The sequence below is a fragment of the Mus pahari genome, chromosome 1 (genome assembly GCF_900095145.1).
Source record: "Mus pahari chromosome 1, PAHARI_EIJ_v1.1, whole genome shotgun sequence".
In the NCBI taxonomy this organism is placed as follows: domain Eukaryota; kingdom Metazoa; phylum Chordata; class Mammalia; order Rodentia; family Muridae; genus Mus; species Mus pahari.
The window spans coordinates 170114749-170130197 of record NC_034590.1 but is presented as its reverse complement, the minus strand read 5'-3'; the positions used below and the strand labels follow the sequence as shown (position 1 = coordinate 170130197).

General features: G+C 42.0%; 1 protein-coding gene across 2 annotated transcripts in view; it reads left to right on the top strand.

Annotated features, from left to right (window-relative positions):
- Shtn1 (shootin 1) overlaps positions 1-15449 on the top strand; it is a 100067-nt gene that overhangs the window by 18876 nt on the left and 65742 nt on the right. For both annotated transcript variants that reach the window (XM_021197493.1, XM_021197502.1), the window contains exons 3-4: positions 6124-6184; positions 15063-15157. In XM_021197493.1, the coding sequence (XP_021053152.1) occupies positions 6124-6184; positions 15063-15157 (156 nt within the window). The remainder of the gene's footprint in view (positions 1-6123; positions 6185-15062; positions 15158-15449) is intronic.

Sequence of the window (15449 nt, the reverse complement as noted above, 5' to 3'; positions counted from 1 at the left end):
TGTATGTTAGTGTGCATGCTATAGTACATATGTGGAGGTCAGGCAATAACTTGCTGGAGCCAGCCAGAGCTCTCCTTCTGCCATATGGGTTCAGGGATCTATCTCAGGTCACCAGGATAGGAGGCAATCTCCCTAACCCATCTCCCAACTCTGGGCTACTGTTTTAACCAATCTCTTCCTCTGTAACCCTTTTTCTCACCCCAACAATGGATGTTGGTCATTTTGTGGTTTTCATAGACATCTATGAAGATGGAATCAGGATCTGTTTGAGTTTATACGGAAGGTGATTGAACGAAAATCTGTTGGCTGAATGCCTTCTGGCCACCAAATAATGAAGGGAAATATATGAAAGATTTTTTTTTTCTTTTGGTTTTTTGAGACAGGGTTTCTCGGTGTAGTCCTGGCTGTCCTGGCCTCGAACTCAGAAATCTGCCTGCCTCTGCCTTCAAAGTGCTGGGATTAAAGGCGTGCACCACCACCACCCGGCTGGCTGCATTTTATTTTTTATTAGATATTTTCTTTATTTACATTTCAAATGTTATCCCCTTTCCTAGTTTCCCCTCTGAAAATTCCCTATCCCCTCTCTTCTCCCCTTGCTCCCCAACTTACCCACTCCCACTTCCTGGCCCTGGCATTCCCCTATACCGGGGCATAGAACCTTCATAGGACCAGGGGCCTCTTCTCCCATTGATGACCTACCTACTAAGCCATTTTCTGCTACATATGCATCTAGAGCCATGAGTCCCACCATGTGCATTATTTGATTGGTCGTTTAGTCCCAGGGAGCTCTGGGGGTACTGGTTAGTTCATATTGCTGCTCCTCCTATGGTGCTGCAAACCCCTTTAGCTCCTTGGCTACTTTCTCTGGCTCCTTCATTGGGGACCCTGTGCTCCATCCAATGGATGGCTATGAGCCTCCACTTCTGTATTTGTCAGGCACTGGCAAAGCCTCTCAGGAGACAGCTTTATCAGGCTCCTGTCAGCTAGCATTCACAAGAGTGTCTGGTTTTGGTGGTTATTTATGGGGTGAATCGCAGGTAGGGCAGTCTCTGGATGGTCATTCCTTCAGTCTCTGTTCTGAACGTTGTCTCTGTAACTCCTTCCATGGGTATTTTGTTCCCCCTTCTAAGAAGGATTGAAGAATCCACACTTTGGTCTTCCTTCTTCTTGAGTTTCATGTGTTTTTGCAAATTGTATCTTGGATATTCTGAGCTTCTGGGCTAATATCCACTTATCAGTGAGTGCATATCATGCGTGTTCTTTTGTGATTGGGTCACCTCTTTAGTAAATCCACTAACGAAGGGACACAGACAAGAGCTGTGATAAAACCATTGTCTTTACAGTTTGGGTGGGACAAGCAAAGACAAGGTGACACAACTCCTGCTTTTCCCCCACGTGCACACTTTTAGTCTCTTTTAATGATGGATTTACAAGTCACTTATCTCTAAGCCTCCTCAAGCTCTCTTACAAGTAGGAAAATATTTTTTTTGTAATAAACCATCTGTATATCCCTTATGTGCATGTCACATCAACCAAGAGGATTTATTATTATCTCCACGTTAAACAGGAAATAACCACGTGCTGAGGGTTCTGGTAAAACATAAAAACCCTGAGATTTTTATGTGTGTTATCTGGTCATTATCAGGAGGATAAAGACCATTATTCTTTCCATTATTTTTGCCCATTTTCCAAATGACACAAATGAACAATGTGTGAGAAGGGCAGAGGTCCTGTTGCATCGATGTTAACAAACTCTTCTAAGTCTACTGGGTAGGTGGGGGGGGGCATTCAAAAATAGATGGCTGAGTGTTTTAGAATCAGCCGAACAAAACATTTTTCTTCGTTGTGTCTCCATCACCGTATCCAACCATTAGTTGCCCTTCTGCAGTCGAAGAGCCTGCCCTTGTGACTTGCTCGAAATCTTTGTCATAACCTGTTACAGTTGGCTATTTTCTTCTTCTTTCCTGTGTTAGGGGAAAGCCTCATTGAACTTTGAATGGAGTGACATTCACGTTTCTCAGGGGGTTGGTGGTATGTGTGTATGTGTGTGTGTGTGTGTGTGTGTATGTGTGTGCATGTGAGCATGTGCACGCACAGTGTGTAGAAAAAGGAATCTGTATAATAGAAGAATGTCTACCATTAAATAGTATTTATACTTAATGTTATGTTCGGGGATTGAGTTTTGAAATGCATAAATGTTTAAGTGGCTGATTAGAAATCCTTTGGGTGAGTTACTGTCACAGTGCATCAGGCAGTTCTGTCAGCTTGCCAGGGACAATGAATAAAAAGAGAGGGAGACAGACACTTCCCAAGACTTGTTTCAAGAAGCAATATATATGATAGTGTTTGCATCTTGGCTGAGTTGTCTATTGTTATGGTTCCATCCCCTTGTGTAATATTCAGAGGTGAAGGTCCTAAGTATATTATTTTTTAAAAAAAAATCAATAAAGAAGCCACTCTAAAGAGCAAGATCTGCGCCCATTATGTTAACTGTTCATGCATAATACATCCACATACATGCGGCTTCTTTGAGATGGAGTGGCAAGTGGTTGTGCCAGAGAAAAAGTAATTACTTAGCAGTTTGAAAGTGAAAATGAGTCTCTCATTAACAGCAATCTATCCAGAAACAAAGAGCGAGGGTCTCCGTTCTGATGACATGTGCTTCCATCTCACACACAATACCTAGAGTTTGGAGACCGCTGCGTGACAGCTTGGGTGGGTGGGGGGCGGCTGCTCCTCCTTTATCGTCTGTGAGAATTGGAGGGAAAGAATTTTCAATTGGAGGAAAGAAGAACTCTGAAGGAGAAAGGGAGCAACAGGGTTCCATGTAGAGGGAATGGCTGACTGCACTGAGAGATAAGACTGTATAGATCCAGAAAGCACAGGCCAGCGGAGCCATGGAGGACAGACTCGATGGTCCTCTCTCTGTGCCACCAAAGACTCCAAAGCAGGCCCCAGTGTCTGGTTCTGATGCTGTGAGCATTTTAAAATAGTGTCTCTGAGATATGAAAGGAATAAACTTTAAGGAAGATAGTGTGGGTCTAAACCTTCTCTCAGGCTGCATAATTGTCCAAGTTCTGCCTGTACAATCCTGCAGTCTTTCCGTCATTTTAGCCCATGTCTTTGGTCCTTAGATCTTGCTCATGCTGGATGATACCAGCTCATGCTGGACGATACAAACTCATGCCATTCCACTGCAGCCCAGTCTCCCATGCTCTCAAGCCAAGGGAACAGACCTAGGTGAACATAATGATGGTATCTGGAGAATACCCCAGGTTCCCCATACAAAGGGCTTTTAAAACCACCAAGACCAACCTCTAGTCAATCTACCACTTTCTTAAGAGTCAAACCGAGTCTGCAGACTAGCTGGAATGTTATTCGGTTTCCTTAAAGCTGCCAGCACTTGGGCCTCTAGGTTCAACTCCAGCCCTGAGCTATAGAGCATTGTTGGGCTTCCTGATTAAATGATGCAGTCCAAAGAACATCTGTTGCTATTAAAAAGTTTTCAAGAGCAATTCTCAACACAAAAAGAGGCGTTCTTTACAGATGGTACAGCTGCCCGGGCAGGGTGGTGGAGAGAGCAGGAAGGGTCCAGGAGTCTTTGTGGCACAGAGATGAAGCAGTGTCGTGTGCCTGTGCTCCCTGTAACGTCTCTGTGTTAGTAGAGAGGGGGAAGAGCTGGAGGATGCCTCTGCCTTTACCTGAGATGACGTCATACGTGAGTGTTTGCATTCTTGCTCGGTTAAGTGGGTGCATCCCTCCTATTTGATTAGTTCTGGTGTGGAATCAGTGAGCTGCGTTTGCAGCATGTGTAACCCCCTCCCACCCTTTCAGCCTTTCAGCCTAGCAGATGGTAAATTCAGTGGCTGCCAGTTCTATCATAATGTGGGTGCAGAAAATAGAAAGCAAAGCGCCATGCAGACTCCTGAGAGAGCACAGCTGGGATTGAGAGACAGCTTGCAACTGTGTTGGTAACTAGAGGTTAGTGTGTGCTGGATGCTACAGAGCCACTTCCCTGCACCTTGGACTAAAATCTGCTATTAATCAGAGTGTCCACCTGGGTCGCATGAGCAGAGAGTACCTGCATCAAGTCTCCCCTCTGGGCAGCTGGAACAGGTCTGCCTGTGAAGGCCAGGCACTACTGCTGACCAGGAAATGTGAGTCTGAGTTGGTAGTTGGTGTGTGAAGTTGCTGAGTGCCTTTTCCAGTCTAACTAGGTAGAGTGCTGAGGCCCATCCCTGTTTACATTCTCATTATGTAAAGTTTTAATGAAAACTGGGTACATAATGGGGAACTGGATACCCTGCAAATTCCTTTAAATGGAATTATGAGAGGCACAGCGAGACACTCAAGTGATTTATGTCATACATCATCCTATAACACCATCTCCTGATGAAAATATGTCTACAGAGGACACCTCATTCTTGCAGAAATGCTAGATGGAGATATGGAGAATTAATTACAAAGTAAAACACCAGCTTTATTGTACTGGACAATCATGACTCAAGTCTTCTGGTCTCGTCAGAAATTTGGATTCTATTTGAGCCTTCAGCTCTATTGTGTATTGTTGGAGTGGGGTGAACAGCCTGGCAGAAGTTTGGGGGAGGTCCAAAGTAAACAGGAACCAGTTACAGAAAATAAGAGGAACATTTCAGAAGCAGCTGGCCAGCAGTGTCATGGTTACAGGTTGTATGGTCTATCATTGCTCACCCAGGTGTGAAAACCTGATTTGAGAATTCAGAGCTCTGAAGAGAATTTTTGATACATAAGAAAACAACAACAGTAAGTGTAGTCCATCTGTTAATTTGGAGCTAGGAACCCTACAAGACAGGGTATGTTTTTACAGAGGATGGAGTTCCATAGGAAACTTTAATGAAACAGTACAACCTCTGAGGGAAATAATGTGCGGTCAGCCTGACTAATGTATGGGGAGAGAGAGCTAAGCTAGAATTTAATGGTCAGCTTTACTGACTCAGCCCTGAGCACCTGTGACCTGCATTGTGTTCCCTTCATGGGTATGTGCTACAGATAAAGGTGTGTGTATATTTCATGCATGTGAGTGTGCAAGTGGCCACATACTCACATGGAAGCTGGGGAAGAATTTTCAAGTGTCATCCTTTGCTACTCTACACCAGATCTCTTGCAATCTGTTTCTCTCCACCCTCCCAAATCTAGAATAAAATCACATGTGGCCATGCCAGCTTTTGCATGGATGCTGAGAATCTGAACTTGGAATCTTATGCTTGCCCCACACTCTCATCTAACATTAAGCCATCTCACTGTCCCTGAGATGGGCTTTGATATCTCAGTAGTTCTTTAGTGTAGTAGGCCATACATATTCTCTTAAAGAAGGAATACATTTTAACTCAAGGGTAGTCAGTGTTACCAACTTAAAAGGAATACATTTTAACTCAAGGGTAGTCAGTGTTACCAACTTAAAAGGAATACATTTTAACCCAAGGATAGTCAGTTACCAACAAGGAGATAATGAGAAGTGAATGACTCTTTATGCACAGCTGGGTGAAGTGCATACTATCACTGGTACTACTGGGGCTATGGAAAGTTTTTTTTTTTAAGATTAGTTTTATTTATTTATTTATTTATTTATTTATTTATTTATTTTTGGTTTTTTTCGAGACAGGGTTTCTCTGTGTAGCCCTGGCTGTCCTGGAGCTCACNTCTGTAGACCAGGCTGGCCTCGAACTCAGAAATCCACCTGCCTCTGCCTCCCAAGTGCTGGGATTAAAGGCGTGCGCCACCATGCCCGGCTTGATTAGTTTTATTTTTAATTATGTGTCTGCATGTGTGTGTCTATGTGAGTGTATACACACCCTAATACAGTACTCTTGGAGACCAGAAGGGGCCATCAGGCTTCCCCAGAGCTGGAGTCAGTCACTTGTGAGCTGCATGGCAAGGGTGCTTCGAGCTGAGCTGGCGTCCTCTGTGAGAGTATTACATGCTCTTAGCTGCTGAACTAACTGTACAGCCACTGAGAGGGATTGTGTCTGGAAATACAAGGAGAGAAAGGAAAAGTGTCACTGCTGTGGGTTTATTCTTGCTTCTTGCCTTGTCAAAGTTACATTTCATCATGAGTTTAACATCTCTTTCTCTTTTTCATTTCAGTGTGACAAAATTAGGCAAGAACGAGATGAAGCTGTTAAAAAACTGGAAGAGTTTCAGAAAAGTATGTAAACATTTCAGTGGAGTAATAATCACTTGGCTCTGGGGAGTGCGTGAGTAGACCCAGTGATTGTAGGCGTACCAATTGTACTATCAGGAAAACAAAAACAGTCCTAATTTATGAAAAATAAAAATGCTCTGGCATCACTGTGATTTTGAAAGAAAATGGAATAACCATTAATATCCCATAAATGTCTTAAAAATATTAAGGTTTGGATAAGAAAAGTTTGCTATAGGAAAAAAAAATCAAAGGAAAACAAAATAAATTGGTTACCCTGAGAAAAGCCAAAATTAGTATTTTATATTCTATCCTGTTTGGTCTTTCATGTATGCAATATGTGTTTCGATAAAAAGTGTATAGTTTATATACCATTTTAGAGCTTTCTTCTTTTAGTAAACAGTATATGTATTTTGGCATTTGAAATATAGATCAGTTCTAATTATTGTCTTTTTAATTCTATATTTATTATATAAACCACATACACATGAAAGATAATAGTATATACACTATAATATTGTAGCTATTGGCTCTCTATCCTTCTCTGCCTTTGAAGGGCTAACCTCTACCACAGTTATATATGTAGTCTGTCATTTCATGGCCTTATATTTTTGTTTTTGTCATATGGATCATTAAATATATATATAAGGTATTTAAGATATTTTTTGTGCTTAAGATGTAGTTTGTCACATATTTATATTGATACACATATCTAGAATTCAGCACACAGTAATAAATAAATATGCTCTGATTTTTTTATTATTGGACACTACAATTTTTTGTTGAGCACTTATTAGTGATTATATATACTATGCCATCTATACAGTAATAGGGCACTGTATCTTTGTTCTTTCAATGTTGTTTCTGGTTTTTTTTTAAAGCATCATCAATAATGCCTGGCAGATACTCATGTCTTTATAGAATATGATCAGTTTCTTGGGTTAGTTCAAGGAAAAAGAATTATGACAGGGCACATAGCTACTGAAACATCACTGCATATTTATGAATGTACTCTTAACAGGAGAGATCTTATTTCAAGAGCTCTGCATGCAGGGTGGGGATGCATGGGTTGGGCAGAGGTACAGCCCCTGCCTATAAGTGTGAGGAGGCCTTGGGTCGAGTCCCAGCACTCCAGTCAATCAGTCTGTGGAAACAGACTTTGGGAGGCAATGAGTATGTCTATGGCCTCCATGGTGAATAGCTTCATGAGGGAATATTTATCCCTTTCAGCAAGCAATGCACATTAACTATGTAAGCTACTTACAGGTGATTTAGACTTCAGTACAGTGGTTAAGGAAGGAGCCACAGCATTTTCCATTTTATGGTGTTAAGTTATGTCCTTAGAAACACAATAGTAATTTTCTTGTAAAATTTTACTAGGTTTTTTTTTTTAATGTGACACAAATCTGTTATTTATCCTCTAAATCAGAACATAGCTGATCAGATCCAAAAAAATGTCATATGGGAATATGTCATGGGCAAAGAACCAGACACTGCAAGAAAATAATCCCCTGCCTTGCAAGTTGGACCTTTCTAGATCATTCTGCAGATGCTCTGAAGTCAGGCAGCACATGTTGACAGCAAAACATTTCATCCTCCTGAAAAATAAAACAGAGTTAAAATTCAAAAGGCAGTTTATTCTGTCACCTGACTATGACAAAGACCACCACAGGTATTCTCGGTGGTATTACCGTCTGTGGAGGACCAGAGACATGATAGAAATACCGCTTGTTGGATGAATGGCGGTTGCTTTGGATGATCTCGTTCTCTAGTGTAGGACTGATGGCATCCAAAAGAATTCCCCTGGAAAGAAAAAAACCTGTGGGAACTGCTGCTAGTTCCTGTGCTTCAATTCTTGATAGCAGAGTGCTGTGCTGCACGCGGTGGCCTGGTTCAGGTTTCTTAAGGTTCAGTTTACAACAGCATGTTTTGATACAGGGACATGTGGTGGGTAGGGATTTGCTTCCTGTATTCCTCAAGAGTGGGAACAACTTTTCCACATTGCTTTTATCTACCATGCCCCTTCAAAAGTGGCTTTCCCTCTAAATATGCTGATCTATGAGCAACTCAGATTACGACCTGAAAAGACTCATTGAAATGGTAACACAATAGTCACTATTGTTAAATGTGTTTAATTTTTACTTTTATTAAGCCTGGTTAAAGTCCGGATGGCAGGGAGTCAGAATGTGAATTCTTTAAAGAATGTTTTTGTACATTAATTGTGAGTGTGTGTACACGCGTGTAGGTCAGAGGACAACCTGTGGGGTCAGTTCCATCTACTATGAGGGTCCTAGGGATCAAAATCAGGCCATCAAGATCGGTGGCAAGCACCTTTACCCCCTGTGCCATTCTGCTGGCCCCAGGATGGCTCTTCAGTCTGGATGAGAGAGAATGGGGAATAATAGAGTTTTATTTCTTAGGGCTAGGGATGTATCTCAGTTGTTAGGGTGCTTGCCTATTATGTGCAAAGTTGGAGGTTTGTTTCCCAAGCGTCATATAAAACTAGGCCTGGTTGTGTACACCCATAATCCCACTCGAAGGATTGGAAGCTCAAGACTATCCTTTGGTATTTGGTTGAGCTTGAAGCCATCCTTTTTCAAGGATCTATCTCAAAACATAAACAAAAGAAAATTTTATTTCCTTAAAAACTGTTGTTTGAGATAAACAGTTCCTGGCTTTGAACAGAGCAGTCGCTGATATCTTTAGTGCAAGCTCTGTCCGGCATGAGCCCACGTAGCCAGAACAAGTTTCTGTGCTGGGAAATTTGGGGTGAACTACCTTGCTGTGATAGTCTGCTTAGGATAAAGTGAGAATTTCTGCATCAGGTGACATCCCTACTGTAAGCCCCAGGATGTGGGCCTCCCATGGGAGCCTGCATGTTTGAATGTCTCTGGGGAATGGCTTGGCTGCTCTCAAGTCTCCCTCATGCTTACCTGATAGGTCTACCTCTCAAAATGTGGGGAGAACTTTGAGTGGGGCTCAGACCTTGCTCATCCTAGCTCGGCCTTCCTTTCCTAGGGTAAATGCAACTCTGGCCATGACTCCATGCTGTGTCATTCTTGGTCCCCTGCCAGCTCTTCCTCAGCCTGTCTTGTGTGGAGAGAACACTACCCCAGAGCGAAGCCATGCACCCACCATAAAGTCCCTTGCATAGTTGAGGCTCCCTCTGGTAGATCCTGGGTTATGTTTAAGTTTACACCTGTTTTCCCACAATCCCATCTACTTCTGGGTTCTATTTGTACCACATGAGATTCTTTCTGGGAGCTGGGGATGCAACTCAGGAGAATACTGGTTTGGATCTCCCTGGAACCAACCATGTAAACTGGGTGTGGTGTGCAGATCTATAGTCTCAGATCTATTCATGAGGTGGAGGCAGCTGCCTCCGAAGTTTAAGTTCATCTTTGGCTATGTAGTGAGTTTACATCAACAACAAAAACTCCACTGCTAATAGTAACAACTACAGCAACCCTTTTAAACAATCTGGCATTGAAGAATAGAGTTGGTCATGTTCAGGGCCTGTGCGTCAAAGAGCCTTGTGGTGCCCTATTGTGGGAGGTGGGGTGTGGAAAGGGCTGGCTGGAGAGGCAAGATCTTTGGTGTTAACCATCTCAACGGTAACAAGTTTTAAAAGGACCACAGAAAACTGGAGTGTCCTAGATACAGGGTTGGCTTTATCAGTCAGAGTTGTGCTTGGAATGTGGTACTTTGCCTCTCTGGGTCACCACGTCCTCAGATAAAATACCAGGACAGCAGCTACTTTGTAGGAGTGTTTCTGAGAATTCATGGGACCACAATCTTAGGACAAAGGAAGACACAGGCAGGCTCAGTAAATGATGAGCAGTTTTGTACTGCAGAGAACATTCTCGAAGGATGTTCACAAACTCGGACCTGGTACCTTCTTCATGTTGTTCTGGATACAAGAGAATCAGACAAACATGAGACAAAAATCCATGTTTTACAGCTGGGTGTGGTGGCACATGCCTGTCATTCCAGCACTCACAAGCAGAGATAGGAGCCTTAAGAGTAAGACCAGTCCCGTCTACAGAGCAAGTTCTAGGACTTTATGAAGACTGTTTTTAAAAAGTCCTGTTTTAATAAAGGGCACGTTTTGTAGAAGACAAAAAGATCTGTGAAGTGAAGTGTCAGCCTGCAGTGTGATGTATCTTCTCCAGGCCTGTATGGAAGAGGGCAGGGTTTTGAAGAGAGACAACCTTTGCCAATTTAACCCAACTGGTAGAAATATCAGTCAATATTCTTTTATTGTACTTGAGAGTTTCCAAAGCCTTAATTTTATTGAATTTCATTTTTGAAGTGAGGTCTAATGTATCTCAGTCTGTCTTTGATCTCCTTGTAACTGAGAATGACCTTGAATCTGCTCTTTCTCATGAGTGTTAGGGTTGTCATGTACCCTGTCTCCTGGAGCGGGCAGTGCTGGATGACAGGGATGGGATCCAGGACGTCCTGAATGCTAGGCAATGACTCTGTTCATGGAGCTACATCCCCAGCCCCATTTTCTTACTCTGCTAAGTTAGAAGATGGCACCCTCCTATCTCCATGATCAACAACATTCATGATTCATCAACATGATTCATCAACAACCGTGTCCCTCACATGTTCCCCTGAGTGACCTGACAAAGCTAATGTTAGCCTTTGCATTACTATTCTTACTATGTAGTCCTAGCTAGCCCTAAACTTACTGTGTAGACCATACTGGCCTCAAACTCACAGAGATCTCCGCCTCCACCTCTGCCTCCTATGTGCTGGGGTTAAAGGTGTGTTTATATAACTGTGCTCTACCAACCTGTCTTTTCTTTGTTAAACATTGTATCATATAAAAACAGAATATCATAGGTAGTGTCCAGGGGTCATAGATATAAGAAAAATGAATATCTAAAGGTTTTTTACAATCTGGATTCCCTGAAAAGGACAAATAAGGCCTGGCCAGATTGCTCAGCAGGTGAAGGTGTTTGCCTCCAAACCCCATGTCCTGAGTTCAGTCCCCAACTTCAGCAAGTTATCCTTTGACCTCCACAGCTCACTGTGGTTTCTCTCTCTCTCTCTCTCTCTCTCTCTCTCTCTCTCTCTCTCTCTCTCTCTGTGTGTGTGTGTGTGTGAGTGTGTGTGTGTTTGTGTGTGTGTGTCTCTGTCTTTTTCTGTCTCTCATTCTCTCTTTCATACATAAATATAATAAAATTAAAACAAAAAACAAATTCATATTTCAGAGTGAGTTTTGTTCTCTGTCATGCGACTTGACTTCTGGGTTAGGAAATTACACACTCCTTCTAACAGACACAAACAGCCCTTGTGTAATCTTCTTCTGACCCCAAGGAGGTGATAAGCAGGTCTCCATGCTGTCGTTTTGGCACTGGGTGAATTTCTGAAACTAAAAAAAAAAAAAAAAAAAAAATCACAACACAGCTTTAAAATGTTCTGCCGTTTCTCTTTCTGAGAGTGTGAGAGAGAAAGACCCCTCCCCCCACCCGGCAGAGCACACTCAATGCCTGAAGAAACAAGTTAAACCGCAGGACAGCTTTTTACAAAATGTTCAGAAAATAAGGGCTCCTCTTTTTTATGATTTTTTGCTAGGCCCAAGCCTCTCGACTGCAGAATGATTTTCCCCCATTTTCCATGAGCAAGAATGTTATTGAATAAAAAGTCAAATTCCTATGAAAAATGCAGAGTGTTTATGTTTTTGTTATGAGAGTAGAAATACCAGATTGTGGCAGAAGATGTCAAGTAGTTAAGGCTAAAAAAAATTCAAAGTAATATTTGATGTTGTAAAAAAAATTGTATAGGTTTCTTTTCTCTTTTCCTTCACATTTTTGAAGAACCTACCTTGTAAACATAGTGATAAAATGCCAGGAATATTAGGATTTTAAGGAAATAATAGAGCCCATTATTTAAACTACAATATAAAAGGCAATTACATTGATGAAGAGCTACATGGGCTTTGTGTGTGTGAATAAACTTGGCCCGTGTTCAGCTTCTATTTGTTTCTCTGGTATAAACACATATTGTGTGTGATTCCAGTTTAATGGGGACCCGTTTGTATGCCAAGCAGCTGCATTTTAGGACCTATTGCGTGATTTCATAGCTTTCTGAAAATTGGTTCTATTCAGAACAGGAGATAGAAGAGGACAAGGGGGGGAGGTGTGGGGGGGCCTCAACACACAATCATTTCTTTTCAATTGGAGCCAGAAAGGTTGATGACAACATGACCATTGTGTTATAATGATAAGACCACTAAGGCCTCTGTACCTCTCATCACGGCTTTCACTCTACAGCAGATACAATTTAATTCACTGCTCCGTCAGCAATGCTGACACCATTATGCCGTCTGTCTCCACAGTTATAATCACTGTCCTCTGAGAAATGCAGTTGAAATGATCTTGAACAGTCAAAGAAACTCTCAATTAAGGCTGCCACTTCCAATGTGTCAGATTGTGTCTTATGCACTTGGTACAATTTTCACTTCCAATCCTGTTTATTTACAATGTCTACCAGTAATTACGCTTAACGTGTCATTTAGTGAGGGGGGCCCCTGCCAAGCCGATTGTTGGGTGCTGCTGTACCATTGAGTGGGAGTTTCCCGAAGTCAATGCCATCAGCAGCTTTTAGGCCCTGATGGGATGCGGTAGTCGCGTTGATAATGCGAGTATCGGGCTCATCAAGTCATAATTAGATGCCACTCAAATGTGCCACTTGTAATAACAGTGTTGATTCATGTTTTTCTCGGTGACTGCAACTACTAATTAGTTAAGTGGTTTTTGGTTGGCCCGCATTTGCAACAGATTATTACCCCTGAAAGAATGTCAAGGTTAGAGATGTTTCTGGCCACTTAGTTCTGCTTTATGAATTTGAATATTAACATAATAAGAAGTTCGGACAGACTTAGGAAGTAATACATATTTTTTTGTATTTAATTTAGAGAGAAAAAAATTTCCCCCCTGAGTTTAATCATAATTGCAGGTTAATTAAGCTTAAATGAAGCAAAAGTAATCTGTCTTTGTGTTATGTGAGCCTGGTGCTTTTTCTAACTTTGTTGGTTTTCACGTTCGGTAGTCCTTTAATTTTTTTTTTCCCCTCTTATGCCCAACAAATGGAAGTCAGTCTATGTACATCTGTAGAGTTCAGGTTGAGAGTCAGATTTTTCTTCTGCCTAGAAATGTGGGTGGGGAAACTTCACTTTTTTTTTTTTTTTTGGCTTAAGCTTCAAAATATCATTACAGGTCAGAATTATCATGTCTTTAAATCCCAATTTACATAAAACAGCTACCAAAAAAAAATCTAAAGATTAAGTGGTTTTTCAAGTGTTAGTAAAATGCCAAGTTAAATTTAATTTTTTCCTTCCTCCAAGGATATTGTATGTTGTTGCAATATACAGCTTTGGAGCACCTTTTTTCTCATCATATGACTTGTAAGTCTTGGTGCCATACTGTCTTGAACTGGAGTTCCTGAAATAACAGGAACTGGCTTGTCACTGCTGAAGATGAGTGTCACAAACTTAGCTAACCATATTGTTAAACAGCCACAAGATCAACTTAAGATTTATTTTTCCTTCATTTTTTATGCACTCATTTTCCAAATTAGATCCATAAGCTATGTCCAGGCTAATCAAAAACTAGTGAAAATATTGTCACTAGGAATATATTGTATTCCTAATAATAATAAGTTATTATTTATGGAAGCTGCTTTAGTTTACTTATCTGTTGCCATGGAGACAGCAACATTAAAAAATAGACACTTTAGGGGCTGGAGAGCTAGCTTTTGTGCTTGCTGTGCACAAGGACCTACGTTTGAGCCCCAGCAACAAAAAGCCAGGTGGGGTGACATGTGCTTGTAGCTCCCGAATTGGGGAGGAAGACACAGGTGGATTCTTGAGTTCACCAGACAGAGAGCTTAGCTGACTCAGTGAGTTCCAAGCCAGTGGGAGAGCCTACTTTATTATTTTTTTTAACTTATTTTATTAGATATTTTCTTCATTTACATTTTAAATGCTATCCCGAATGTCTCCTATACCATCCCCCCACCCTGCTCCTCTGCCCACCCACTCCCACTTCTTGGCCCTGGTATTCCCCTGTATGGGGCATATAAAGTTTGCAAGACCAAGGGGCATCTCTTCCCAACNATGGCTGACTAGGCCATCTTCTGCTANATATGCAGCTAGAGACANGAGCTCTGGGGGTACTGATTAGTTCATATTGTTGTTTCACCTATAGGGTTGCAGACCCCTTCAGTTCCTTGGGTAATTTCTCCAGCTCCTCCATTGGGGTCTCTGTGTTCTATCCTATAGATAGATGACTGTGGGCATCCTCTTCTATATTTGCCAGGCATTGGCATAGCCTCACAGAGATAGCTAGCTATATCAGTGTCCTTTCAGCAAGATCTTGCTGGCATATGCAATAGTGTCTGCGTTTGGTGGCTGATTATGGGATGGACCCTACTTTATAAAAACCAAGGTGACTGGTTGACTGGTTTTTGAGGAAGGAATCCCAAGGTGACCAGTGACTTCCAGATGGACAGATACAGGCACATATGTATGCACGTGTGTGTCCGTGTACACACGTACACACACACACACACACACACACACACACAGAGACAGAGAAAGAGACAGAGAGAGACAGAGACAGAGACTTTTAAACTATTATGTGTGTAATAGTTGAGAAGGTTTGTAGTTTGTATGTGTGCATTTTTCTTTCTGCATACATGCATTCGCTGAGATTTAATCAAAGGCAACTTCTGAGGAGCTTTTTAGTCATAGCCAAAGGTCTAGCTGTAGGAAGAATTGAAACATTCTTCTTGGTCATGGGGCAGTGTGTGGGCTTCTGGAATAGTTGACTAATTCTTGAATGCTGAGCCTCTCTTTCCTCTTCATTCCTAGTTTCACATATGGTTATAGAGGAAGTGAATTTCATGCAGAACCACCTTGAAATAGAGAAGACATGTCGAGAGAGTGCTGAAGCCTTGGCGACAAAGGTGAGCCTGTGCTAGCTGGGGGGTGAGCCTGGGCACTGTGTGTATGTGCCAGCCATGGGGATGAGCCTGGGCTCACTCTGTGTGTGCCAGCCAGGGCTTGTGCCTGGGCTTCTGTGCAACTTGGTCTTCCAAGGAGTGGCTGCTCTCCTGCTCTGTTCCTAATTTTTTGCTCCCTTGTCTGCTCTTATAGGGAGGTGTAAGGTTCCAAGTCCTGGAATATGATTCTGTAAGCATCTGCTTGTGTATAAAGCCAATTTAAAATTATAAAAATGTTCTCTCTCTCTCTCCCCCC